Source organism: Equus asinus, chromosome 22 (genome assembly GCF_041296235.1).
Source record: "Equus asinus isolate D_3611 breed Donkey chromosome 22, EquAss-T2T_v2, whole genome shotgun sequence".
Taxonomy (NCBI): Eukaryota; Metazoa; Chordata; class Mammalia; order Perissodactyla; family Equidae; genus Equus; species Equus asinus.
Window position 1 is genome coordinate 54,692,715 of NC_091811.1, and position 23,379 is coordinate 54,716,093.

General features: G+C 56.2%; 2 protein-coding genes across 5 annotated transcripts; one reads left to right on the forward strand and one right to left on the reverse strand.

The window, feature by feature from the left end:
• Positions 1-317: 317 nt before the first annotated feature.
• Positions 318-16,451, reverse strand: MAP3K12 (mitogen-activated protein kinase kinase kinase 12). Of its 2 annotated transcripts, XM_044755662.2 has the most exons (15): positions 16,182-16,443; positions 6,514-6,687; positions 6,206-6,414; positions 5,722-5,905; positions 5,373-5,564; positions 4,936-5,094; positions 4,632-4,790; positions 3,791-3,899; positions 3,413-3,522; positions 3,181-3,297; positions 2,922-3,059; positions 2,122-2,746; positions 1,852-1,922; positions 1,483-1,756; positions 318-1,063 (listed from the first exon to the last, which is right to left on the reverse strand). In XM_044755662.2, the coding sequence occupies exons 2-15, from the start codon at positions 6,648-6,650 to the stop codon at positions 968-970; spliced, it is 2,580 nt and encodes an 859-aa protein (XP_044611597.2). In that variant the 5' UTR covers positions 6,651-6,687; positions 16,182-16,443; the 3' UTR covers positions 318-967. The 2 variants fall into 2 exon arrangements, with proteins under 2 accessions (XP_044611597.2, XP_044611596.2); XM_044755661.2 differs by having other exon boundaries at positions 6,206-6,687; positions 16,182-16,451.
• A 1,390-nt stretch (positions 16,452-17,841) lies between these two features.
• On the forward strand, positions 17,842-23,149 carry TARBP2 (TARBP2 subunit of RISC loading complex). Of its 3 annotated transcripts, none has more exons than XM_014847573.3 (9): positions 17,842-18,247; positions 18,801-18,970; positions 19,754-19,856; positions 20,436-20,531; positions 21,098-21,170; positions 21,377-21,494; positions 21,804-21,931; positions 22,361-22,562; positions 22,718-23,149. In XM_014847573.3, exons 1-9 carry the CDS (start codon positions 18,195-18,197, stop codon positions 22,873-22,875), a joined length of 1,101 nt encoding a protein of 366 aa, XP_014703059.1. In that variant the 5' UTR covers positions 17,842-18,194; the 3' UTR covers positions 22,876-23,149. The 3 variants fall into 3 exon arrangements, with proteins under 3 accessions (XP_014703059.1, XP_014703062.1, XP_014703061.1); XM_014847576.3 differs by having other exon boundaries at positions 17,874-18,247; positions 18,806-18,970; XM_014847575.3 differs by lacking the exon at positions 17,842-18,247 and adding an exon at positions 18,360-18,495.
• The last annotated feature ends 230 nt before the right edge of the window (positions 23,150-23,379 follow it).

The window sequence follows — 23,379 nt, forward strand, 5'->3', positions numbered from 1 at the left end:
TGTCTGTCCCCTCGTTCAAGCTAAAAACTTCAGTGTCTTAAATAACTTTTTGTTCACAGGCATCTTTTAATATTACAAGTGGGTGTGTTAAGATCTGTCCTTCTACTAAAATCCTTTAGAAAGATGTACCCGCTCCCATTTATGCGTATAGTTTTAGAATGTTGGAGCTTTAAGTGATGTTCATTTAGTTAGTGAGAATAGCATAAACGGACGAAATAACTGGTCCAGAGTCCTCAGATAATGTCTGGAGCCCAAGGCTCGCTCTTAACGGTGATTGCTACCCCTTCATTGACCAAGAAAACCCTCAACAGCTGGGCCTGCATGGAGTGGTTATATTTCAAGGTTTTTCACAGGGGTTACAATATGACAGTCCCCACCCCAATCAGGCACCAGGATAAAAGCAGGGACTTACACAACACCCCAGTCCTTCAGCCTGAGCCATCACATGCTTTCACAATCTCCTAACCTCCCCCTAGGCCCTAAGCCAGAGCTTGGGCAAAGAAATGGAGGGACAAAGAAATTAGTTACATTGCCACCTGAGAAACCTCCGAGGGGAGGACCCAGCCTTAGCCTCCCTCCTCCCAAGTGCAAAATGTGTAAACAGTAAATGGAAAACAAAAAAAAGTGCAGTCTAAGTGGCTCCCTTTCCTGCTCCCCTTAATTTGGGGGAAAGAGTCTAGAGAACATAGGAGGCAAGTCTGGCTTTTCTTTTGCCTGACTGCTGGCTGAACATAATGGGTGAAGTCAGAAGGGGCCGGTTTGCCCTTCCCCACAGCTCTAGGGCAGTACTTGTCCTTCGTTTCCACAGCTGCCAGTGTCCCCAGAGTTTATCAGGTGAATTGGTCAGGGGTCAGTCTCCTTGAGCCTGACTTAAGGCTGGGACAGCCCCATCTTTCTCTGTTGATTATGTGGCGCATATATATTATTTATATAAATATTTCTCTATGTACAGGAATAAGAGTGGCTTTCAGGGAGGGAGGGAGGCTGGGGGCTGCACGCCTTCGCCACTGTTGTTGTCCAGTTCAGTGCTATCACAGTCTGAGTCCTCAGAACTGGGAGGGCCCTGTGAAGAAGAGAAGTGCAGTGAGGTGAGGTCAGCATCTCTTGGTATGACAGATAGATTCTTTCAAGATCTTTCACTCAGGTCTTTTTAGTTGCCAGGAGCTTATTGATTTTTCTGCTTCCAGATTTTCAGTTGCTCAGGCCCTTCTCTAAGGCAGCAGACTCCTAGTTTCCTCCCTGGCTGCAATTTAGAGCTCTCGTGCAACCAGCCCTGCTAACCATACAGGGTGCTCTAGACGGTAGGCCTCTCAGATTCCACCATGTGGATAGTTGCCCTTTGGTATGGGAAGAAACAGGCTTAGGTACGGAGTGACTTAGGGCCTAAATACCTATCTTTCTGGCCTCTGCATCTGTCTGCCCAGTAGCTCTCAGATGACTGGGCATCTGCCCCTGTCCAGGACTGTTGCTTCTGTGACTCACCTGCTCTGCTCTGAGTAGGTCCTTGTGTGGGATGGGCAAGGAACTGGGCTCAGGGCCAGGAACTGCCTCTGAAGCAGGTGGGTCTAGTGGGATTTCTGAGCCCTGGGAGCACATGTCATCAGACCGCTCATCTGGCCGCTCGTCCGTGTTGGTACTGCCAACTTCAGGTGTGCCACTGGGGGAAGGTTCGCTAGCTGTGCCTTCCTCGCCATCTGATGGATTCTCTGAGCTGAAGGTAGATAGTGACTGGCGCATATTTAGGCCCTGAGGCCACCTGTATGTTGGAGAGATGGGCTACAGCTGTTGGCTCTGCACCTTGCAGCCCAGAAAGCAAAAGAATGCCATTACCTTCCGTAGTCCATCACTCACCTCTGGCTTGATGTCAGCTCTACTTCACTGTCCACCTCTCCTTCCTCTTCTTCTGATGAGATGCCGCGTTTCTGCAGGAGAGATGAGTGGACTGTGGTCAAAAGTGGGAAGAGGTTATCAAGGACCCAGGAGAAGGGAACAGTTATAAAGGGTTAAGTAGGGAATGGCTTAAGATCAAGAGCCTAATATGGGAAGTGATTTATGGACTTGGACCCCAGGGAGAACAAGGAGAGGAGACGGGGAGAGCTCAGGAACTGTCCTATACTGTACCTGACTCCGGGTGACAGCAGCCCTGTACAGCAGTGCAGCTGGAGTCAAGTGCTGGGACCCAGCCCGGCTTCCTCCCCGTCCCGCTGTCCCTTCCCTTCCAGTTCCCAGGAGCCCCACACCGTCACTGGGCCCTACTGGTGGAGGAGGCTCCCCTTTGGCTCCCCCAGGTGAATCTGGGCTGGTGGAGCCAGGCGCTGAGCCTTCACTTGGGGGGGTGTCACCCCGGGCTGGAGGTGGTGAGCCAGGATCCCCAGCTCCTCCTGTGGCCCCCCGGGCCCGGGCTCCCAGTGCTGCTGACAGCAGATCTGGGGATGATGAAGACATCTTTCGTAGTAGAAGGTCATGGTGGAGCCCACGGAGGGCTGGAGGACAGGCTTCCCAGGCTGAGGGTCCCCCTCCTAGCCCCCCTGGGCTTCCTAGTCCCCCAGGTTCATGGGTTGGCACAGCTGCACGAAGGCCAGGCAGGTCCCCACAGCTGCCCTTGGCGCTGGCCTTGCGGTGACGGGTCTTGCCACGGCGACTCCGTCCTGGTGAGGGGGGGCCCTTAGGACACCCAGGAAGCCCCACCCCAATCAGGGCTGCATCTAGTTTAGGTAGCAAAGACTCAGTCTTGAGGATATCTGGCCTGGTGGAAGAGGGCAAATACAAGTTTAAGATGAACAGGTTAACCTTGGGTGGTACAAAGCACATCCCTCCCCGGCTAAAGAAGAGTCTTCCTGGCACCCTTGACTCCTTCCCCTGCCTCTCCAGCATCCCCCTTGCCATTCTTGAAACTCGGCACTTGTGAACTCTGATCCCACCTTTTGCTGTGAGGTGACAGCTTCTGTGGGACATTTCTTTTCTTGATGAGCTTCTCCATTGTGTTCCCATGAAGGAGGCCTCGAGAAGGGTGTGACTTCAGCAGGCCTGGGCACCTCCGCTCTAAGGCTTGCTCCCTCCTGAAGCCAGACACTTTCTCAGTTGGGCATGTGGCCAGAAAGGGGGACCCAGCTCAGTAGATGTGAGTCAGGCACAGCCCGTGAAGACAGGATTTGGTGCATGAGGGCACGGATGGGTTACCTGAGCAGCTCCCGCTCCTTGAGCTCCAGCTGCAACATCAGGGCATTAAGTTCCATGTACAGGTTGTTGGCTCTCTCCAGCTTCCGTTCATAGTGCTCCCTGATGTCTAAGGCGTGTCTGAAACAGGCAGAAGGGTCCCTGTGGTGAGCTGGCTTCACATGGTACCATGATTCATCCCAGGTCCACAGTCCCTGCTGGTGATGAGGTCACTTTCCCAAACAGAGGCACACACCTGAGCTCCTCCCTCCTCCGCATCACCAGCTCCTCTTCTAGGCGGTGCAGACAGGTCCCTTCTGACTTAATTTTTTCAAAGTGCAGCTTTACCTCTTCGCGCCACTCTGCCTGGGGGTGGGGAGACAATGAGGGGTGAGGGACATCCCTTCACCTGGCAGACCTGTGGAAAGCCTCTGCAGGTGTGTGCACTGCTGCAAGTTGTGTGTGTGGGAACAAAAGGGAGTGGGGCACAGGATTGACCAAGACCAGGTCTCAGCCCTCCAGAAGCTAAGCTGTTCCATCCTAATCAGCCCTTCTTCCCAGCCTCCCCTCAAAGGGCATCCTTATCTCTGAAAGGGAGGGAGTTGGGGTATTCATTTTCCTACCCACAGCACACCTGGGACTTAAAGTAAGTCTCCTGGGGTGTGGAGAGTACATCGGCGGAGGCGATGTCCAGATGCAGCAGGATCTGTCGGAATGATGGGCGATTTCGTGGTTTGCTATTCCTGGAGGGAATGGAGTTGGAGAGAAAGGGATTTCAGGGAGGACCGACCATAAAGGAGCTAGAGCATCCTTTTCCAAAGTGTGTCCTGCAGAATCCAATCCTAGAATGTATTCTGTGACAAAAGAATTCCCTGGTTAGCTGTCTAGGAAATAAAACACACACTACCATTAGTATATCAAAGTCCTGCAGTAAGGAAACATTTAATCCTATTTTCCAACTTGTTTGCCAAAATAAACCTCTTTCTGAGTCACTCCATTAAAAGAAACACACTGGGAAATGCTCAACAAAAGATGAGAAATCTTCAACCTTCCTTCAGGGTCTAGGTTCCAAACAAGTGTCCACGGCCCTTCCCTGCGTCCTAAGCCAGTGTACTTGAGACCCAACCGACAGCGCTCAGCGGCTGTGCCAGTGCCTCACAACTGCTTCACAGCAACCGTGTCTGGCAGACACTGCTATTCCTGTTTACAGATAAGGAAGTGGGTTCGGGGGGTACCCTTTGCCCAAGGTCACATAAAGTTTGCCTTTGAGTCTAATGCACCCCTGCAGATTATTGGTCCAACTCCTCTCAGTTCTACACTGTGGTCCTCTTGAGCCACACCCTGAAGATCAACACCTTGGGAGCTCTGGTTCCCTCTCCCTGTTTGGTATTCCGGGCCTGGATGCCTGGGTGCTAGGTGCTGGCTAGCTATCAGGAACACCCCTTTGCTTCCCAGCTTTGCCGGGCCATCCTCACCAGCACTGGCGAAGCAGGATTTTGAAGCCGTCTGGGCAACTGGAGGGCACAGGCAGATGAAGACTGTTGCTTCCCACACCCCAGATGATGGCGGAGGAATCCACGTCTTTGTAGGGAATCTCACCAGTCAGCAGTTCCCACAGCACCACACCAAAGGACCTGGGGATAAGAGGGGACATCACTTGGGAGGGGCTCCCTCCAGAGGCCTTGGTTGCCACGGATCATCTCCCTCAAGCTCAGACCCTGGAAGCCCCCTTCCTACTTGCTGGCCACCTGCTATCTCCATTCTCAGCCTGGTCCTCACCAGATGTCGACCTTCTCAGACACAGGCTCATTGCGGATCACTTCAGGGGCCATCCAGGCTACTGTCCCTGCAAAGGACATCTTGGTGCTCTTGTCACTCAGCTCCTTGGAAGTGCCAAAATCGGAGATCTTCACCACATCGTCGTACGTGATTAGCATGCTGGTAAAGAGTGTAGTCAGCTGGGGTCTGGGCCGCTCCACACACCTCATCCAGCTGCAACACCTCTGCCTTTCTGTTTTAAATTGTGTGGGACACCCAGAGGCAGGGGACTCACCACAGCCCTCCCGAGATAGGACTTTCACTTGGGAGGGGTTTCTGAGATGGCCACATGGACTTAGGACAGGGTCTGGAGCAGGGAGATGGCCACACTGACTTGGGTGGGGTCACCTGTAGGAGACCATGCACATCAGCTTCTCTCTGCTTCCTTGCTTACTCACTTGGGGGACTTGAGATCTCTATGGATAATCTTGTGCAGGTGCAGGTAGTTCATGCCACCGGCGATGCCCATGGACCAGTCAACCAGCAAGGAGGGGGTGACAGGGCGGCCAGCCCGCAGTACCTCATACAGCTGGCCCTGGGCGCAGAACTCCATGAGGATGCAATAGCAGGGAGCCTGGGTGCACACGCCCCTGGGGGCGGAACAGTAGTATGAAGGCCTCAGCCAGCCTGGCAGTCACCTGATTCACACCTGGAGCCCCCAATCCCACTCGTGCCATTTGGGCATCTCCTTTAGGAAGGGTGGGGTGGATCCCTGCTGCCCAAGTAGGTCCCGGCCCTGAACCTTACTTGAAGGTGATGATGTTGGGGTGCTTTAGCTTTCGCAGGTGCTTGATGTCAGTCTCCTTCAGGTCCCGTACTTTCTTCACAGCCACCTCCTCACCGTGGAAGCGCCCCAGGAAGACAGCGCCCTGGGCCCCTGAGCCCACCCACTGCAGGTCCAGGATTTCCTCAAAGGGGACCTCCCAAAGGTCTGTGGACAGGAGGCACAGTGCCACAAGGCTCAGAGAGAGCCACACTCAGGGCCTTGTGACAGCCAGGCTCAAGGGAAAGCATTGCGTTGCTACAGTAGTAGCCAAAATAGGCCAAGAAGACTGGCTTTGAGGGGACAGGGAAGGGAATGAATGGGAGGGCCTAAGAAAAAGCTGGGAAGTCAGTGGCTGATGGATGGATAAGGGCTAGAGCTGGGCGGGAGGGAAACGGTCATCAGGTGACTTAGATGGGGCTGTCCAACAGATCTCGGGCTCAGGGAGCCAGCGAGGGCATGGCCTACCTTCCTGCTGCTGCTTGTGCTCTGTGGAGTAGGCTTTGCCAATCATGGTCCAGACAGGGCGCAGGCAGCCGAAGAGGCCTTCCAGGAAGCCACTGCCACTCTGGCATTGCAGCCGCACCTCATCCGCTCGAACTCTGGAGGCCCGACTCTCAGGGGACCCAGTGGCTCCCCCTGGGCCCCCTGCATCCTGCTCGTGTAGCTGCAGGACACTGTTGGCAAAAGGCTCAGGGGGCGGCTCTCCACCTGGGGAGGGGCTGGGCCCGCCCCCACCCTGGCCCCCGAGCGGCACTACATCTCGAAGTACACACTGGGTAGGCGTCAGGTCCTTCTCAGGGGTGCAGTCAGAAGTGTCTGGGTCCAACTTGCGCATGGACGCCTCGCTTAGGGTGGACACGAAACCCCCAAAGGAAGGGGAGGGTGTGCGGGTCTCATGGAGGCAGGCCATGGCCTCTGGGCCCCGGTGTGGTGGTGAAGGGTGGGCCCTGTGGGAACAAAGGAGGAAGGGACTGTCAAAGCCACAGGTGCACCAGCTCAGAATGCTCACCTGGGAGGCAGAGGCACGGACTGGGGAGCTGGGCTCACAACAGCCCTACTGGAAGTAACACTTGAGCCTCTCCCTCAGGTACCCATCCCCATGCCTGTTTCACCTGGGACCCATCTTAGGAAACCTGATACTCAGGCTTCCTCTCGAGCATCTAGTAATAACAAGTCTTCCTTGCTTGGGTATACAGGTAACATACCTGAGTATCATTCTCAGGAGACACAGGTAACAGCTCCACTCAATATACACCGGTGAAATATGTCTGGGACTCAAGTATTATGGTAACAGAATCGCTCCCTTCTTCCCGTAAGATTACTGTAATTCCCCTCTGGAGCACAACTTCCTTTCATTTAAGGCGCACACGCACACACAGATGTCATATAAGGGTCTCTGAGATATACACTTTTTGAGTCTCAACCTTAGGCACACAATAGTAACACACTTAAGGCTCCCTCACACTGAAATACACACAGGTAACATTGGTGATAGTATCCCTCAGGCACTCTCAGATGACATTCCTGGGCCTCCTGCATATGGGTGATGCACCCCGGGCCTCACCCTCGTGAACTTACACGTGACACAGCCGAGGCCCTCCTAGGGACACTAAAGGCAGGTAAGAGCCATCCTAAGGCACACTCAGGGCTCACACCTGGGGTCTCCCTTGAGGCTGCTCACAGGTATACACCTGGGCCTCTCTGAGTTAAGGATGTAACCAATCAGCTCCACTGTCCCCAGCACAGTTGGGGGAAAAGGCAGAACCATCCTCTGGGGATGCAGAAGCTGTCAGGACAAGCTGCAGCCAGCTGCTTCATCCCCCGTGGGGCTCCCATTAGTCCAGCTGCTCCCCCAGGGGACAGTTAGAGAAGGCCCTGTTTCCTCTCCTCTTTCTCCATTGCCCCGTCCCCAGCTCCCTAAACCAAGAGCCAGCCTTCCAGACAATGGAGATTTGTCCCAGTTCATAGCTGGGTGCTATTTAAAAAGCAACCATTCAAAAATCTGAATCCTAGCCTTGCCTCTGCCAAGCCTTAGTGGTTGCATGACCTCAGGCAACCTGTTGGAGCCTCAGTTTCTCCAGCTGCACAAAGGGATAAACTAGCTATCACACAGGCACAGCAAATCCTTCAAACTACACCAAACATCCAGAGCTCGACACCAGGAGTCATTCCGGTCTCCCAGCTCCTTCCACAGCTAGTCAGTTACCAAACCCTGAGATGTGAGGATTCCTGAGGACAGCGATGCTCTAATCGTTCTTCGTAGTAGGCTCCTTCCTGAGTTCCTGCATCAGAGCCTCTGAATCACATCGGGAGAGGCGTGGCCTGAATCTACACATAGGAAGGGCTCACTGGACGGTGACACAGATAGACGTGGAGGTTTGGCACCTCTGAGGGTCTCAGCTCTCGCAGCACTTAACTTCCAGGCCTCCCAGAGACTGTTCAGTGGGTGCGGGTGGGCTTCCTCTGCATATCAGACGAGCACCTCAGGAGATTCTGATTATGCCTGGCACATCTGGAAAGCTCTACCCCAACGGTGTTTCAGCCTCTCTTCTTTAGTCCCAGTTACTGCCTTAATCCAGGCCTCATTAGTCGTGTCACCTGGCCCAGGACGACTGCCTCTTAAGTGGTCTCCAAGTTCTTCCAAGGCCCCCCACGCCATTTTCCACCAGCCTTTGGAAGGATCTTTCTAAAACGCGAATTGGCCGGCACCGCTCTTCTGCTTCAGACCCCTTAGTAGCTCCCACTGCCCTGCCCCCACCCTAGCCTCCTCTCTCACTGCTGTTGGTACCCAGGCCATACAGAACTGAGCTTGACACCAAGTTCCAGCAGGCTTGTGTGCCTGGGCACCTAACAAGAATGGCTAACCAACTCTTAATGGAAGGCTTACTATGTATGTTAGCCTCTGTTTTGGCGCCTTAGCTCATTCAATCCTCAAAAAGAAACTCGAAGGGAGGCATTCTTAGCCCCCATTTGACAGAGGTATTAAGTAACCTGCCCAAGGTGTCTTCCTAGGAAGAGGCTCCAGCTCGGCCCCAGGCGTGCTCTACCTGGAAGGCGCTGCTCAAGCCCCATCCCTTGTCCTCCAAGTCTCACTTCATCTTGGAAGCCCTCCCCGCTGCTCTGGGTTAATGTCCCTTCCGGGCTGGCATAGTCCCTGTGCTTCCTCGAGCATGGCTCCCATTATCCTGGACGCAGTGTGGTCGGGCGTCCGGCTCCTCTGAGAGCGACCACTTCGCACGGGATCCCAGGGCTTCCAAGAGCACATGGCGCCGCGCAGGCCGACGCTCAGTCAGGTGGACCCACTGCTCTACCCGCCCCGGAGGGTCGTCTTAAGGCCCGCACTACACTAGGTCTGCTTTAGCTCCCTCGATGCTCAGAACAAGCCAGCGAAGGAGGTATGATGGTTGGTCCCTTTATGTTCTTGAGAGAACGGAGGTTCAGAGACCTGAAGTCACAGGTCCAGTCTCTGAATCCCCAACACATCCCACGAGATACCGGCGGCTTCAAGAGGTTGGATGTAGATTGTAATGCAAATAACAATCACAGGCCAAGCAACGTGCCAATACGCCGGGGAATTTTCCCTGGAGGACCCCAGGACTTTCGCCTGCGCCCCCCAAGCAGAGGCTTCCCTTGTGAACCACTGCGAACGACGAGCCGGCAGAGGGATGCGGGACCGGGGCGCTCGGGGAAGCCCTCTAAAAGCCCAAAGACAGGCCATTGAAAGCGGAGAGGAAGGGGTTACGGCCCCGGCGCCCCCTCCCCCTTCCCGACCTCCTTCCCGGCCGTCACGTGGCGCGGGGCTGGGGCGGGGCGGGGGCCCGGCGGCGGGAGGAGGGGGTCAGGGTGGGGAAGGGGAGAGGACTCAGCGGGTTGGGGGAAGCGCTGCGGCGTAACCATGACGACTGGGCCCAGGCGGCGCGTGAAGTCACCGGGACAAGATTAGCCCAGGGTCACGTGAGCGCGACGGCGGGGGTGGGGCTGCGCCTGGGCCCCGCCCCTGACCTGGGCTGGCCCATGTGCTGGTGGCCAGGATGGGTGCGGGGGCCGCAGGCGTGGACCCCTGAGCCCAGTAATCGGCCGCATCTGCGCTCCGCTCCTTCCCCTACCGCCCTCGACCCCGCACGCAGACAGATCTTCAGCGGGGAGCCCAGGGGAGGGAGAGCGATCGGTGTTGGAGAGAAGGGATTGGGGTTGGCATTGGGAGTGCAGTATCACAGAGAAAGCAGGAGTGAGGAGGTGGGGAGACTGGACACAGAAAGGGCGACAGGCACATCCAGAGAAGGAGGGATGAGCTGAGAGATACACAGACCGAAACAGCGTGCAGCGCAGGGAGAGTCAAACCTGAGAAGGATGGATTGAAAAACTGATTTTGAAAAGCAGAGAAATGAGATGGAAAAGGGCTGAACAACACGGAGATCGTCTGTGCCCTCCCCAGTTCCTTTTCTCTTTAGAAGCTGAGCCTTGGTAGGCACAACACCTGGCTTTTTAAAGGAATTTTTCAGCCTTCATCTGGTGTTTGGCAACTAGGAGTTTTAGGCACAGAGAGGGTGACGTGCTCAGAGACACTTGCAGCGGAACCTCCCTCCAGGTCACCAGGCTTTCCCAGAGGGCCCTCTGGTATCCAGGGCTAGCAGCTGGAGAGAGAAGCCATTCCACCTGTTTGTCTTTTAGGGCAGTGGGAGTAGCTGAGGAAGTAGGAGATGGGACCAAAGGAAAGGAAGGGAGTCTAGCCAGGCTCAGTCCACTCCCACCCTGTTCTCAGGCTAATGACAACTCTTCCAGATTGACCTGAAGGGGTGGGGGGGGGGGGGGAGCTGAGGCCCCAGGGAGCTATAGTAAACTGGAGATTCCTCTCTCCTCAAACACAGTCCCCTTTCTGCTTCCTTTATCTCTGACCCGCCAGCTGTGTCCCACTGCCCCCCAGCTGGGACTTGGCGCCAGAGCTTTGGGGGGATAGCATGGCTAGGAGCCCCTGGCCCAGACATTCGGTCACCCTGGGGGAGGGGAGCTGTCTCCCTGGCCATCAATTATGCAGAGCATGGGGGAAGGGCAGGGATATGACAGGAGAGCATGGGTATCTCTGTCAGTCATTCTGTCAACCATATCTACCAAGTGCTTACTGTGCAGAACTGTGCTTCAGATTGGGTGAGGGGACAGGGTGGTCCCTCAGCTGTCCATCTTCCAAGGGAAGAGGCTCTCTGGACACCCTGGGAGGCCCTAATGCAGTTTCAGCTACCAGATTCTCTGTTTTGCTGGTCCTTTCCCAGAGCGCCCCTTTGGCAGGCAGTGGGGGCAGGGAGTATCCCCCTTTATTCCTCCTCCTAGGTTTTCCTGCCTGAGATGCTGGAGGCCTGTGGCAAGGGAACCCTTTGAATTCTTTCTTGCTCCCTCTGGTCTAATGGCAGAATCTCAATGCCAAGCTGCTTGTCTGGCTGTCTTGGGAGCTTAGGCGCGAGGCCAGACCATCTGTCTAAATCTTGGGCCCTCACACTGAGCCCCTACCACTGTCCTGGACCTCATTTTGTCCTCAGGAAAAGGAGGAAGATTTACCTTCTCTCTCGAGGCGGTGTGGGAAGGGAGGTCTTTACAGGGAAAGGAGACCCAAGACTTTTGAACGCTGGTTCCGCCCCTGCAGGCTCTGTGAGCCTGAGAGGAGAAAGGACTTGACCACTCAGGTTGGGTCTCCTGGCGACTTGGCTGCAGCCTTTTGTGGTTTTGCTTCTTACAGGATCCATGGTCCTGGCCCCAAGGTTCTTCTCGATGGAAAGAACTAAGCTTTGCTCAGTGCCCTCATGAGGGGGAAATGCCTTCCCCTGAGAACCTGGGGACAACTGGAGATAGCCCCTAATTCCAGGTCCCCAGCCTCCCAGAGGTCAATCGCTGAGACCCCGGCCACCACCCCCTCTTCTCCCAGTAGAGTGGGCAGTGAGGGGCTGGGGACAGGGGAGCAGGACTATTTAGGAACAAAGGGCCAGCTTTGCATTGGGAATGAAGCTCAGCTTTGCACGCTTTAGTCTAAGGACGGGAGCCTCTCCAAGCCTCCCGTCTCGGGTGGGGAGGGTTGGGAAGGGACGCAGGGAATGTGTGAGCACAGGGCCTGGCTCCTGGTTTTGTCTTCCTGGTTGGCTGGACACCAGGCCTTTCTTTGTGGGTTCTGGAGAGGCCATCTCTTCTATCTGACCAGAAAAAGGGAGACTTGGTCTCCGACCTTCTGTTTGCCCAGGACAAATCTCGATTTCCGGTTCCAGGGTAACTGGGTCACAATGGCAGTGGTGTGCTAGAGCCCCCGAAGTCATTCCTCTACAGATCCTCAGCCCTTCCTCTGCCATCCTGCCCCTCTGACCTGAGGGAGAAGGTCTAATTCTCTGGACCCCGTCCTTCCTTCGGGTCCCCCTGGTCAACGTGGCCCCAGATCATCCCTCAGCCCTACCCATTAAGGGCTGAGGGGGAGGGGAGGGTAGGAGGGAGCTGTGAGGGGCCACAGGATTGCCCTCCTACTAGGACCTCAGGTAGACCTGGAAGAAGTTCAGTGTATTTGAACGAACAGTTCTTTTCTTTCTTTCTTTCTTTTTTTTTTTTTTGAGGAAGATTAGTCCTGAGCTAACTACTGCCAATTGTCCTCTTTTTGCGGAGGAAGACTGGCCCTGAGCTAACATCCATGCCCATCTTTCTCCACTCCATACGTGGGACGCCTACCACAGCATGGCTTTTGCCAAGCAGTGCCATGTCTGCACCCGGGATCTGAACCAGCGAACCCCGGGCCGCCAAGAAATGGAATGTGCGAACTTAACTGCTGCACCACCAGGCCGGCCCTGAACAAATAGTTCTTGAGCTGGATGTGCCTTTAAAAAGATCTGGAAGAGGGCTGGCCCTGTGGCTGAGTGGTTAAGTTCGCGCGCTCCGTTTCCACGGCCCAGGGTTTTGCCAGTTCGAATCCTGGACGCAGATATGGCACCGCTCGTCAGGCCACAGTGAGGCGGCGTCCCACATGCCACAACTAGAAGGACCCACAATTAAAAATACACAACTATGTAGTGGGGGGCTTTGGGAGAAAAAGTAAAAATAAAATCTTAAAAACAAAAAAGATCTAGAAGGACAGATACCAAAGTGTAACAGTTTCTAGGAAGGTGGAATTGTGGGGGTTTTTATTTTCTTGTGGCTGATCCATATTTCTAATACTTCAGTAATAACTTTGAGTTGCTTTTAAAATAATAAAACATGTATTTTATTTTATTTTTTTTATTTTTTGAGGAAGATTAGCCCTGAGCTAACATCTGCTACCAATCCTCCTTTTTTTGCTGAGGAAGACTGGCCCTGAGCTAACATCCGTGCCCATCTTCCTCTACTTTATATGTGGGACGCCTGCCACAGCTTGGCTTGCCAAGTGTTGCCATGTCCACACCGGGATCTGAACCAGAGAACCCCGGGCCACCAAAGCAGAACGTGTGCACTTAACCGCTGTGCCACCCCAAAAAGCATCTATTTTAACCTGAGGGGCCGGCCCTGTGGCCGAGTGGTTAAGTTCACGTGCTCCACTTCCGTGGCCCAGGGTTTTGCTGGTTCGGATCCTGGGCGCAGACATGGCACCACTCATCAGGCCATGCTGAGGTGGCGTCCCACACAGCATAACCAGAGGCCCTCACAGCTAGAATATACAACCATGTATTGGGGGGCTTGGGGGAGAAGAAGAGGAAAAAACAAGATTGGCAACAGTTGTTAGCTCAGGCGCCAATCTTTAAAAAATAAATGAATAAATAGAAAAAGAGGAAATAAAAATTACAGAGAGCCCATCCATTCCTGTCACCTAGCTTGGGACAGTGTGCTACACAGGGAGGCTGGATGGCCTGAGACTCAGAGACGCGTGGGGCGGTCTGGTCTCTGCTTCTGATCAGTTGGGTGTCCTGGAGAATGAGACATCTTAACAAACCTCAGTTTCTTCATCTCTAAATGGGGACAGTGGTACTTATGTCATACGGTGGGAACGCAGCATATAACGTGGTGGGGAAGAACAGAGGTTCTGGGTCAGGCAGACCTGGGTTCAGATCCTAAGCTCTTGCCACATACTGATTTTTTCACTTCGAACAGATTACTTAACTTTTTTTTTTCTCCTGCTTTTTCTCCCCAAACCCCCCCCCCAGTACATAGTTGTATATTTTAGTTGTGGGTCCTTCTAGTTGTGGCATGTGGGACGCCACCTCACTGTGGCCTGATGAGCAGTGCCATGTCCGTGCCCAGGATCCGAACCGGTGAAACCCTGGGCTGCTGAAGCGGAGCGCGCGCGAATTTAACCACTCGGCCACGGGGCTGGCCCTACTTAACTTCTTTAAGTTTCAGTTTCTCATCCCTAAAATAGAGACGATGACAACACTACCTAACTCTTGTCTTGTTATGAGCATTACTGAGATAATCCAAGTTAAGTTCTTGGCCCCAGAGCTGGCGCCCAGTAAGCTCGCTACAAACATCGGCCACGTGGCAAGTGCCTAACAAGCAGTAGTAGGTTTTTTTTATAAATGTGATTCCTATCCCTCTTGCCCTTTTCCTCCTCCGCAAAGCAAGAGGCATAGGGAGGGTACAGGTGGAAGGGGAGGTGGACCACATGAGGGATAAAAAGGAGAACAAAGGAAGAAGGAACCAAGGACAATGGCTCTTTACCCCGGATGGTCCCTACTCTCCTCTGGAATAGTGTCCCTCCCTGCTCATCACTGTCCCCAACACGCACGTGACCCTAGTCCTTCTGGGAGCCAATAAAGCAGAGGGACCAGTCTCCGTGGCCAACCCCTCAGGAAGCCCCTATGTCCCCTGCGGGCACCACCTCCACACTCTCCTCCTCCTGCCCAGCAGGGCCCCCTGAAGGGTCGATTCCCTAACCCCTTCCTTCTCCCAGCCCAGGCAGGGCAGAGGCAGGACTGCACGTGACGGGCCGGTAGGTGAGTCCAGGCTGGTGGGCACTAGAATTTAGGGTCGTCTTCCTGGCGAAGCCAGACTCCCACATCTTCACCACCGAGGGAGGACTGGGGAACAGCAGTTGGTTTTTAGAGGGGTTCTGCCCCCCTCAGCTATAAGGACACCCAGGAAGTCCTGAGCCACTTCTTTACTTAAACTTCTTGCCTCCTCTGCCCGTAACAAGGTTTCATTAGGGGATGGATATTTACTTGTGCATTGTCACATGTGCTGGAGTTGGGGTATCACACCATTGGTCTTCCCAGCATCGCCCCAGTCCCCACTGCGAGTGAACAGATGAGTGGCAGGCTTGAGAGGGCAGACGTTCTGTCCCACTCTTAAGTGTGAGATAGGAGAGAGCGGGCCCTGAAGCTCAGAGGAACTTCGGTGTCTGGACAGGAAGGCCCAGGGCACACTTGGGCCTTTTCCTTCCTGAATCCCTTCCGCCCGCCTTCCCTTGGTGTGACCCTCTGGCTGAAAATCAGAGCGCCCAGAGTCATGGAGTCCAGCCTGTGAGTTGGAAGGGAAATGGGGTTTAGAGGAAGGTGCTGACTGTGGCACAGAAGGCCTCACATGCACTCCCTTCTGGTTGAGGCCCACTCACTAACTCTCCCCCCAAGAGGGAGCAGGTAATGGAGCTAAAAGGCACGACTCCTCCCTCACTTCTAAGGGACACCCCACTATTTTCTTCCACAGTCTGTAGAGCCTCTGACCCCTTCTCTTCCCTCCCCTGAGCCAAGGCCATGGTTATCAGGAGTCCTAACTCTGGGGATAGGATTCTTACTTATTTTTAAGCCAAGGAGTTTGAGGAGTGTGTGGGGAAAAGGGAGGAGGTCCATGAAAGGCCTGGCCTGGGGAAATGGGTTAGGGGAGCCAGAGGAGATGGAGAGAGCGAGGGGGAGAAAGCCCCATATGAATGGGGGAGGGGAGGATGCAACAGCTGGATGGAGAAGATGAATGCCACAGCTGGAGATGACTGGGGGCATCACAGCGGGAAGGGGAAACCATCACCTGGCTATCCCAGAACAGGTGCTCTTGCCCTATAATCCTCGGGGGAGGGGGGGGAGGGTTGAGGGGGATGGTGGACACATCAGGCCTTGTCCTTCCTTTCCTTCCCTGAGGGGCCGAAACTCTTTCTCCTCCTTCCCTCTCCCCCTTCTTGAGGATGAGTGGGAGGAGAGGAGGGTGTTCTCTTGCCCACTGTCCTTTAAGTCTGTCCCCCAGCCATCCCCCCACCCCCACCCCATACAGTCCTTCTCAGCTCTGGAGGCCCTTCGCCTCCAAGCTGGGCCGCGGCGTCCCTCGGCTCCGTTCCCCTCCTTCCCATGCCCACAGACGTCGGGTCCAGGTCCCCAGTTCCTCCATCCCCACAGCCTCAGCATCCCCGCGCCACCCTCCCCCACCCCGCCACATCTGCATCCCGACCCTCCCTCCGCACCCGGATCCCAGGACCCGAACCCATCCCTGCCCTTCACCCCCCACAACTCGGCCCGGCTCTCACCTCGGGGGCTCCGCGGCCGCAGCACAAAAGGCGGCGCTGCTGCAGCTCCGCTCCGGATGCTGCTCCCGCCTCCTCCTCCTTCTCCTCCTCCTTCCCTCCTCCCCCCGCTGCCCTCGACCGGACCCGGGGCGCTGTCACGGGCGATGCTCGTGCGGTGTCCAGGTGTACGGGTGTCAGCCCCAGCTTTCTCCCCCCACCCCCCGACCCCTAGCCCCGTCCTCACTAGGCTTGAACTCCCGCTCCTTCCAAGGCCCCCGCCCCTGGCCCCCCGGGACGGACACGCCCTGAGCGGGGGATGCTGCGCTGGAGCCGCCGGCCTCTTAAAGGAGCCCGCTGCTGCCATCCGGCGCGCTCCAGGCTCGTCCCTGGCCCGCCTGGGCCCTCACCTCCCTGTTGGCGGTGTCCTATGGCAGTCCCACCTCGGGCCTTATGCTAATTCCGTAGGAGCCCCCTATTACCGGTCTTATAAACTCCCTCCTTTACCCTGAGACAGCAGCCCCTCAGATGGGATCCCCCCAGCGCTCTAGCATTGCTCTCCCTGTCATACAGACCTTGCCAGCTTTCTTTCCCCTAATTGCCACCACTCCAGTTCCACCCAATTAGGATCCACTCAGCTCAATACCCCGTCGCCCTCCAGTGTTCCTGGATGACCCCTCGTTAACACTCGAGGATTCCTCTGGACCTCCACCCCCCCAGCTCAGACAAGCTGTCTCTTCCGTGACCCACTCTCGGGACACTCATTAGAATCAGACATTTTTCCTTATCTCTCTTTTTCCAAGGTCACAAGATTTTCCCTACATTTTTCAGCCCAGCGGCTGTGAGACTTTGGAGAGGAGGGACTGGAACTCTGGGAACCAAAAATACGCGTTCTGCTCCACACTCAGATTAGTCGATTAGTCTTAAAAGGCCAGAACCGTCTCTTGCTCGCTCTTTAGCTGAGAGACCCAAGACCCATGGCAGAAGGAATGAGACCACCACATGCCTTAGTTCTTCTAACCCTGTCGTCCCACTATAGCCCAATTCTCAGCCCCCACAGCGGGTCTCCTGCTCAGCCACAGGAAAGTTCACTAAGGTCGTTCTAAAGAGGCTTTTAGAAAAGCAGCGGGAACCCCACAGTCTGCGGGGCAGAATTAAGAAGGGAGGTGAAGGACAACCTAGGAAAAGGAAGCAGGTTCTTGAGACTAAGGGCCGGGGGCAGGGGCTTAGGCCGAAGGCTGGGCGGGAACTGAGATGCACGTACAACTGTCCCTGCGCTCTGGGGGACAGAGAACAGTCCCCTCCAACATCCAGGTAAGGGCCACCCTCCCAGACAGAGAAGAGCCGGGATCCGACAGTAGCCTGGTCCTTGGACCAATCACAACCTTTTCTCAAGAAAGAGGCGGAGCCAAAGGGGGCTGACTCTTCCCTTGTCCCCGCCCCACTAGGTAAAGTAACCAATCGCAATCCACCTCGAGGAAGAGAGCGCAAGCCGCAATAACCAATCACGCCGCGAAGCTTCTCGTGCATGCTTGACCCTGCCCCTCCAGCTGCGACAAAGATGGCGCGCGAGCTCCTGGGTTCTGTAGTTTTCTCGGGATTCGAAGGCCCGGGGGCTCGAGTCAGCCCTTATCGCCCCGCCCCCAGGCCCTTCCACTACGCTAGTACGCATGCCCAGAGCCCCAGCCCAGGGGAGAAGAGACACGAAAGGAAGGAGGCGGGACGACATTGGAAAAAAAAAAAAGCAAACAAAAAAACCACCCTCCGGTCGGGAAGCGACAGTGGAGGGGTCCGCTCCTCCCAGAAGGCGGTGCTGCCTGCCCGGGCGAGCCACGCGGAGGGTTGTGGGGCGGATAGCGTCTCTCCTGATGGAGCCTCATGGAGTCCGGTGGGAGGGGGACTCCATATCCCAGCATGCCCTGCGGCGGGCCCGACCGGCCGCGACTCGGGGCTTGGCCCCGGCCCTAGCTCGTCGGCGGTGTATCGGGGCGCGTGGAGGCTGCAGTCACGGTGGCGCCCGCGGGGACGGAGGAGGGAATGAGTGAAGAGGAGCAGGGCTCCGGCACTACCACGGGCTGCGGGCTGCCCAGGTGAGCCGCCTCGTATCGATCCCTGCAGGGCTAAGAGCGTGGTGCGGTGCGGAGGGGGTAGCGGTGCGGCCCCAGCATGCACCTGGCCTGAGGGTTGTTCCCGGCAAGCACTGGGGTACTGGGCCGTGGTTCCCGGCATGCATCCCGGCAGTGGTCACTGCCTCCAGCTGTAAATAGTTTGGGGTTGGTCGGGTTCCCAGACTGCACTGGGGCACTGGGCTTTACGCCCCCGACATTCAGTGCATTTGGTGGGTACTGAGTTCCTGGCCTGCACTGTGTCAGGGGACATGCACTTCCAACCTGCACTGGGGTACAGGATCCCCGCCTTGACTGAGACAGGAACAGCGCAGTCCCCGCTTGCCTTGGGGCAGTGCACTCAGCTTTCTCAGCCTGCACCTCTTCTCCACATTGAACCCAGCCAATGGCTGCTGTATTGCTTGGGGTCCCCTGGACCCTATGTCCCCCATAATGTGCCTGGGTCTGATGTGGCAGTGCTTGGCCAGGTGGGTGCAGAGAGGAGAGGTGTGATGAGGGTCTGTGCCCCTCCCCCCAGTATAGAGCAAATGCTGGCAGCCAACCCGGGCAAGACCCCGATCAGCCTTCTGCAGGAGTATGGGACCAGAATAGGGAAGACGCCCGTGTACGACCTTCTCAAAGCCGAGGGCCAAGCCCACCAGCCTAATTTCACCTTCAGGGTCACCGTTGGCGACACCAGCTGCACTGGTGAGGAAGGCTTGGGCAACCTGGCTGGGGTGTGCGTTCACAGGGCCCCATTGGCTTTATTTCTTGGAGTTTCTTCACAGTCCTCCAAGGCCGCTGAGGGAAGGAGAGATTTCAGGGGAAAAGCCCCTGACTGGATTGGGAGAACAGGTCTGCTAGGAGGAGGGTAGGACTGCCACGGTGATCTGGCAGATCGTCATCATCCTAGAGAAAAAAATAAGAGATAAACTGAAATCTCAGCGAAGTATTTGGGGAAGTGAGTGCCCGCTGTGCTCTCTGTTCCAGGTGCTCTGTTGCAAATTCCTCTTTAGTCTTAAACCTCAGTCTAATCCAGTGATGTAGGTAGTAGTATTCTCATGTTAGGTGTGAGGAAACTGAGGCTCAGAGAGATTCTTTAGCTGGTGCAAGGTCACATCCCTAGGAAGTGGCAGAGCCAGGCTTTGACTGTAGAGCCTACTGTTTCTGTTTTTCCAGCCATCTCTCTTTATTGAGCGCAAAGAAAGTGCTGGCCAGAGGAAAGTGAGGCAGAGAAAGAATCTCCACCCACAGTATCTGAGTTCAGCAGCAGTTCTGCCTGGCATGGCTTGATTTGGGGAGCTCATGGAAGAATAAAGGAGGGCCCTTCCTTCCAGCGATTAGTGTGACACTTCCAGTCTTGGGCAGGGGGAGGTGTGTGAGAGGGGCCTTGGTTGACTACCTCTAGCTGTGAGGAGAGAGGCTGTGGGATGCCGGTTTCTCTTCCATCCTTCCAGTGACCTCCAGTATTGCCCACACCCCCTCTCTCAGGTCAGGGCCCCAGCAAGAAGGCAGCCAAGCACAAGGCAGCTGAGGTGGCCCTCAAACACCTCAAAGGGGGGAGCATGCTGGAGCCGGCCCTGGAGGACAGCAGGTGAGGGAGGAAGAGCCAAGGCATCCTAGAGGCCCTGCCAGGAACCCACGCCCTTGCGCCAGCCCCTCTGCCCAGTAGGCCTGGCGCAGTGACGCTTAGCCACCTCGACCTGGCCTTTTCCTGAGAGTTTCCTCTGGACCCGGGCAGGATGCTTCCAGGGCTCCTGCTGCTGGAAGGATTCTGGGGGGAATAGCCAGCCCCATTGAGGGGTCATGGCTGTGGTTTGGGACCTAGGCTAGGGAGGGAGAGGGGTGGAGGCTGAGGCTGGAAGGAGTTGCTCCCCAACATGCCTCCTCTTTCTGGCAAGCTGTCCTTCCCTCTTCCACACTCAGGTCAGGAGCTTGTTGCTCCCGTGGTTCTTGGGTACGAAGAGACCCTCCTTGCCCTTTTCTCACTCTTTTTGATCTGGTGTTTGGCAGCAAAGGAGCCCAGGAGGAAGAGCTGGTGGTTGAACTTCCCTGAGTCTTTGGCTCGAGTGGGAAGGAATTTTCTTAGGGCATGGGCAGGTCAGGAGACCTGGGTCCCCCTCCGCCCCCTCCCACATGGGTGTGAATCAAAGGCCCCCTTCCCCTCGGGAAGTTCTTTTTCTCCCCTAGACTCTTCACTGCCTGAGGACGGTCCGGTTTTAACTGCTGCAGCGGCTGCTACTCCCGTTCCGTCTGCTGTCCCAACCAGGTATCTTGTGTCTCCTGACTGCCTGGGCGGGGAGGAAGGGCTCCTGGCTCCTGGCCCCCAGCCCTTGGACCCAGGCAGGTCAGGCGTGAGGAAGTCTGAGAGTAAACAGAGGATGAATAGTTGGGGACCAGGATTTGAAGAATTTGCACCCGCTGGTAAGCTCTTGGGACAGGAAGTAATTGATGACTTTTAAATAGCCATGTGGATGATGTTTGACCATGTTTAAAGGTCTTGCAGGCCCCATTTTCTTCTGAGCCGGCCACGAGATGGTCTTATGTGAGTCCCACCAGGTGCTTCGGGGACTGGATATACAGCCCCTCTCTCACTGTCCTGGAGAAGTGATGATCAAGTGTTCCAGAAAATTGAAATGGGCCTGGGACCTGGAGGAGACCTCACTTGGGTGGGAGGGGCAAGGAAGCCAGCTGGACGTCTGGACAGACAGCTGCCTGCCTGGCAGGGAGTAGGGAGGTGGTAGTTGGGGAAACCAAAGCAGAGCTGAGGACTCATGCGCAGCCACAGAAGGAGGCAGCCCCGTCAGCGTTGGTCTTGGGCCCTTCTTCCTTCAGGAGCCCCCCCATGGAGGTGCAGCCCCCCGTCTCCCCTCAGCAGTCTGAGTGCAACCCCGTTGGCGCTCTGCAGGTGTGCCCCATCCTCATTTTCTGTGCATGCCTGTCTTCTCTTGAACTAGGGGCCGTGCGGGAAGGTTCTGTGGGCCGGTTACCCTGTTTGCGGGCTATCCACCCCCCTGTATTCCTTCTCCTACCTGAGGCTTCTAGGGTAGGAGGGAGAGGATGTGAGGTGTCTTTTCTCACTCAGCCTTGTGTGCCCTTGTTTCCCCTTCCAAGGAGCTGGTGGTGCAGAAAGGCTGGCGGTTGCCTGAGTACACGGTGACCCAGGAGTCTGGGCCGGCCCACCGCAAAGAGTTTACCATGACCTGCCGAGTGGAGCGTTTCATTGAGATTGGTAACTGGGCAGAACAGTTCTTGTAGCTACTGTCCCCCAGCCACGCGCAGCTCCTAGTCTTTCTCTGCTCCGGCCCGCGGTCCTGGCTTCTCTGCTCTGGGCTCGGCTCCTTCCTCCTAGCTTCTTCCTTGAGCCCTCTCTTTACCTCCCTCTTCTGGCCCATCGTGTTCTCAGGTGCCTGGCAGATCCCGAGCTCCCCTTTCCAACTGACATCCCCTGAGGGGACCCTCAACCCAAGTTTGAGCTGGGTGGACAGTTTGAGCTAGGTCTTTTGGGAATCATAAACCAGCAGCCCTCTCCCACATGCAGGCAGTGGCACTTCCAAAAAGCTGGCAAAGCGTAATGCGGCGGCCAAAATGCTGCTTCGAGTGCACACGGTGCCCCTGGATGCCCGGGATGGGAATGAGGCGGAGCCTGATGACGACCACTTCTCCATTGTGAGTGGCTTGTGGGCCGGGCACTGGGCTCCATGTGCTGTGCCGGTGCAGGCACTGGGGGCTCAGGAGTCTGTGGGTCGGGAGTAAGCCTCTCTGGGTCCCGGGCCTGCTTCTGCCCATTTTCCTACCAGACCCAGGGCTCCTTGGGCCTCCTCTCAGCCTTAACTGTAGGCCCGCCTGGTGAGTGCTGTGGGGGAGCTGGCCCAGGACAGGGGCCTTGTAGGCTTGTGTTACTGGGATGAGGAAAGCTGCCTGGCCATCTTGTGCAGGGTCTAGTTGTTAGAGGAGGCCATACAGGGAGGGACTGGGGGGAGGCAAGCTGGAGGAAGCTTCTCGGTCTTTTCTCTCCTAATAGACATTGCATGTCTGTTAAATGCCTGGGTCTCACAGCTCCTGGCTGCATATTTCTCACTGTCCCCATCTCGTCAGGGTGTGGGCTCCCGCCTGGATGGACTTCGGAACCGGGGCCCAGGCTGCACCTGGGATTCTCTGCGGAATTCGGTGGGAGAGAAGATCCTGTCCCTCCGCAGCTGCTCCCTGGGCTCCTTAGGTGCTCTGGGCCCTGCCTGCTGCAGTGTCCTCAGTGAGCTCTCTGAGGAGCAGGCCTTCCATGTCAGCTACCTGGATATTGGTATGGCTAGTTGGGGGGCCGGGGGATGGTGGGGACTGGACCAGAGCAAGTATGGATGGGTCTGAGGGGGTGTGGGAGGGCGTGATGATGCGTGCACCCCTCCTGGTGCTGCCTTCCCGCCCAATGCTGCCTCCCTCCTCTTTCTTGGTCTCCAGAGGAGCTGAGCTTGAGTGGGCTCTGCCAGTGTCTGGTGGAGCTGTCCACACAGCCGGCCACTGTGTGTCATGGCTCTGCAACCACCAGGGAGGCGGCCCGTGGCGAGGCCGCTCGCCGTGCTCTGCAGTACCTCAAGATCATGGCGGGCAGCAAGTAAAGGCCCAGCTGGACTCATGGACGTGCACCCTTGCTCCCTGCTCTTCCTGCCCTGGCCCCCGCATCTGCCCAGCTCTGGTACCCCCCAGGAGGTGCCGTCTCTACCTCTGACACAGACTGCTTGCCGGCAGGCCGTGGAGGGCCAGGAGCCAGGGACCACAGGGCCTCAGCTGGCCCAGGATCCATCCTCTTGTTATTGGTGATGACAAGGGAGAAGGAAATGGGGGGTCTCCCCTAGAGCCCAGAATAAACGTGCTGCTCCTTGGATTCTTAAACCCTGCCCTCTCTGTTCCCTGAGTAGTGCTGATGGCAGAGGAGGTTAGCAGTAGGTCACCTCCCCTGTTGTGCCTCCCCCCTTCTTCCCTACATGTCCCCATGTTTGCCTTTCTGGTGGCAGGAGGCTGGGTGCAGTGACCTCCAGGAACCCCATCAGGAGGGTCTGGTTTGGTGGAGAAGGTGGGGGCTGCGCTTCTTGCCTTGGGGCTCCCTCCCAGCCCTTTCAAGT

What these genes read in the sequence shown, in the direction of transcription:
- TARBP2 (XM_014847573.3), top strand. Translation starts at nt 18,195, where the DNA reads ATGAGTGAAGAGGAGCAGGGCTCCGGCACTACCACGGGCTGCGGGCTG. An exon ending in ACGGGCTGCGGGCTGCCCAG is followed by an intron (nt 18,248 to 18,800) that starts GTGAGCCGCCTC and finishes CCCTCCCCCCAG; the next exon opens with TATAGAGCAAATGCTGGCAG. An exon ending in CCGGCCCTGGAGGACAGCAG is followed by an intron (nt 19,857 to 20,435) that starts GTGAGGGAGGAA and finishes CCCCTCGGGAAG; the next exon opens with TTCTTTTTCTCCCCTAGACT.
- MAP3K12 (XM_044755661.2), bottom strand. Translation starts at nt 6,650, where the DNA reads ATGGCCTGCCTCCATGAGACCCGCACACCCTCCCCTTCCTTTGGGGGT. An exon ending in TCTGAGAAGGTCGACATCTG is followed by an intron (nt 4,791 to 4,935) that starts GTGAGGACCAGG and finishes TCTTATCCCCAG; the next exon opens with GTCCTTTGGTGTGGTGCTGT. An exon ending in AGACTTACTTTAAGTCCCAG is followed by an intron (nt 3,523 to 3,790) that starts GTGTGCTGTGGG and finishes CCCCACCCCCAG; the next exon opens with GCAGAGTGGCGCGAAGAGGT.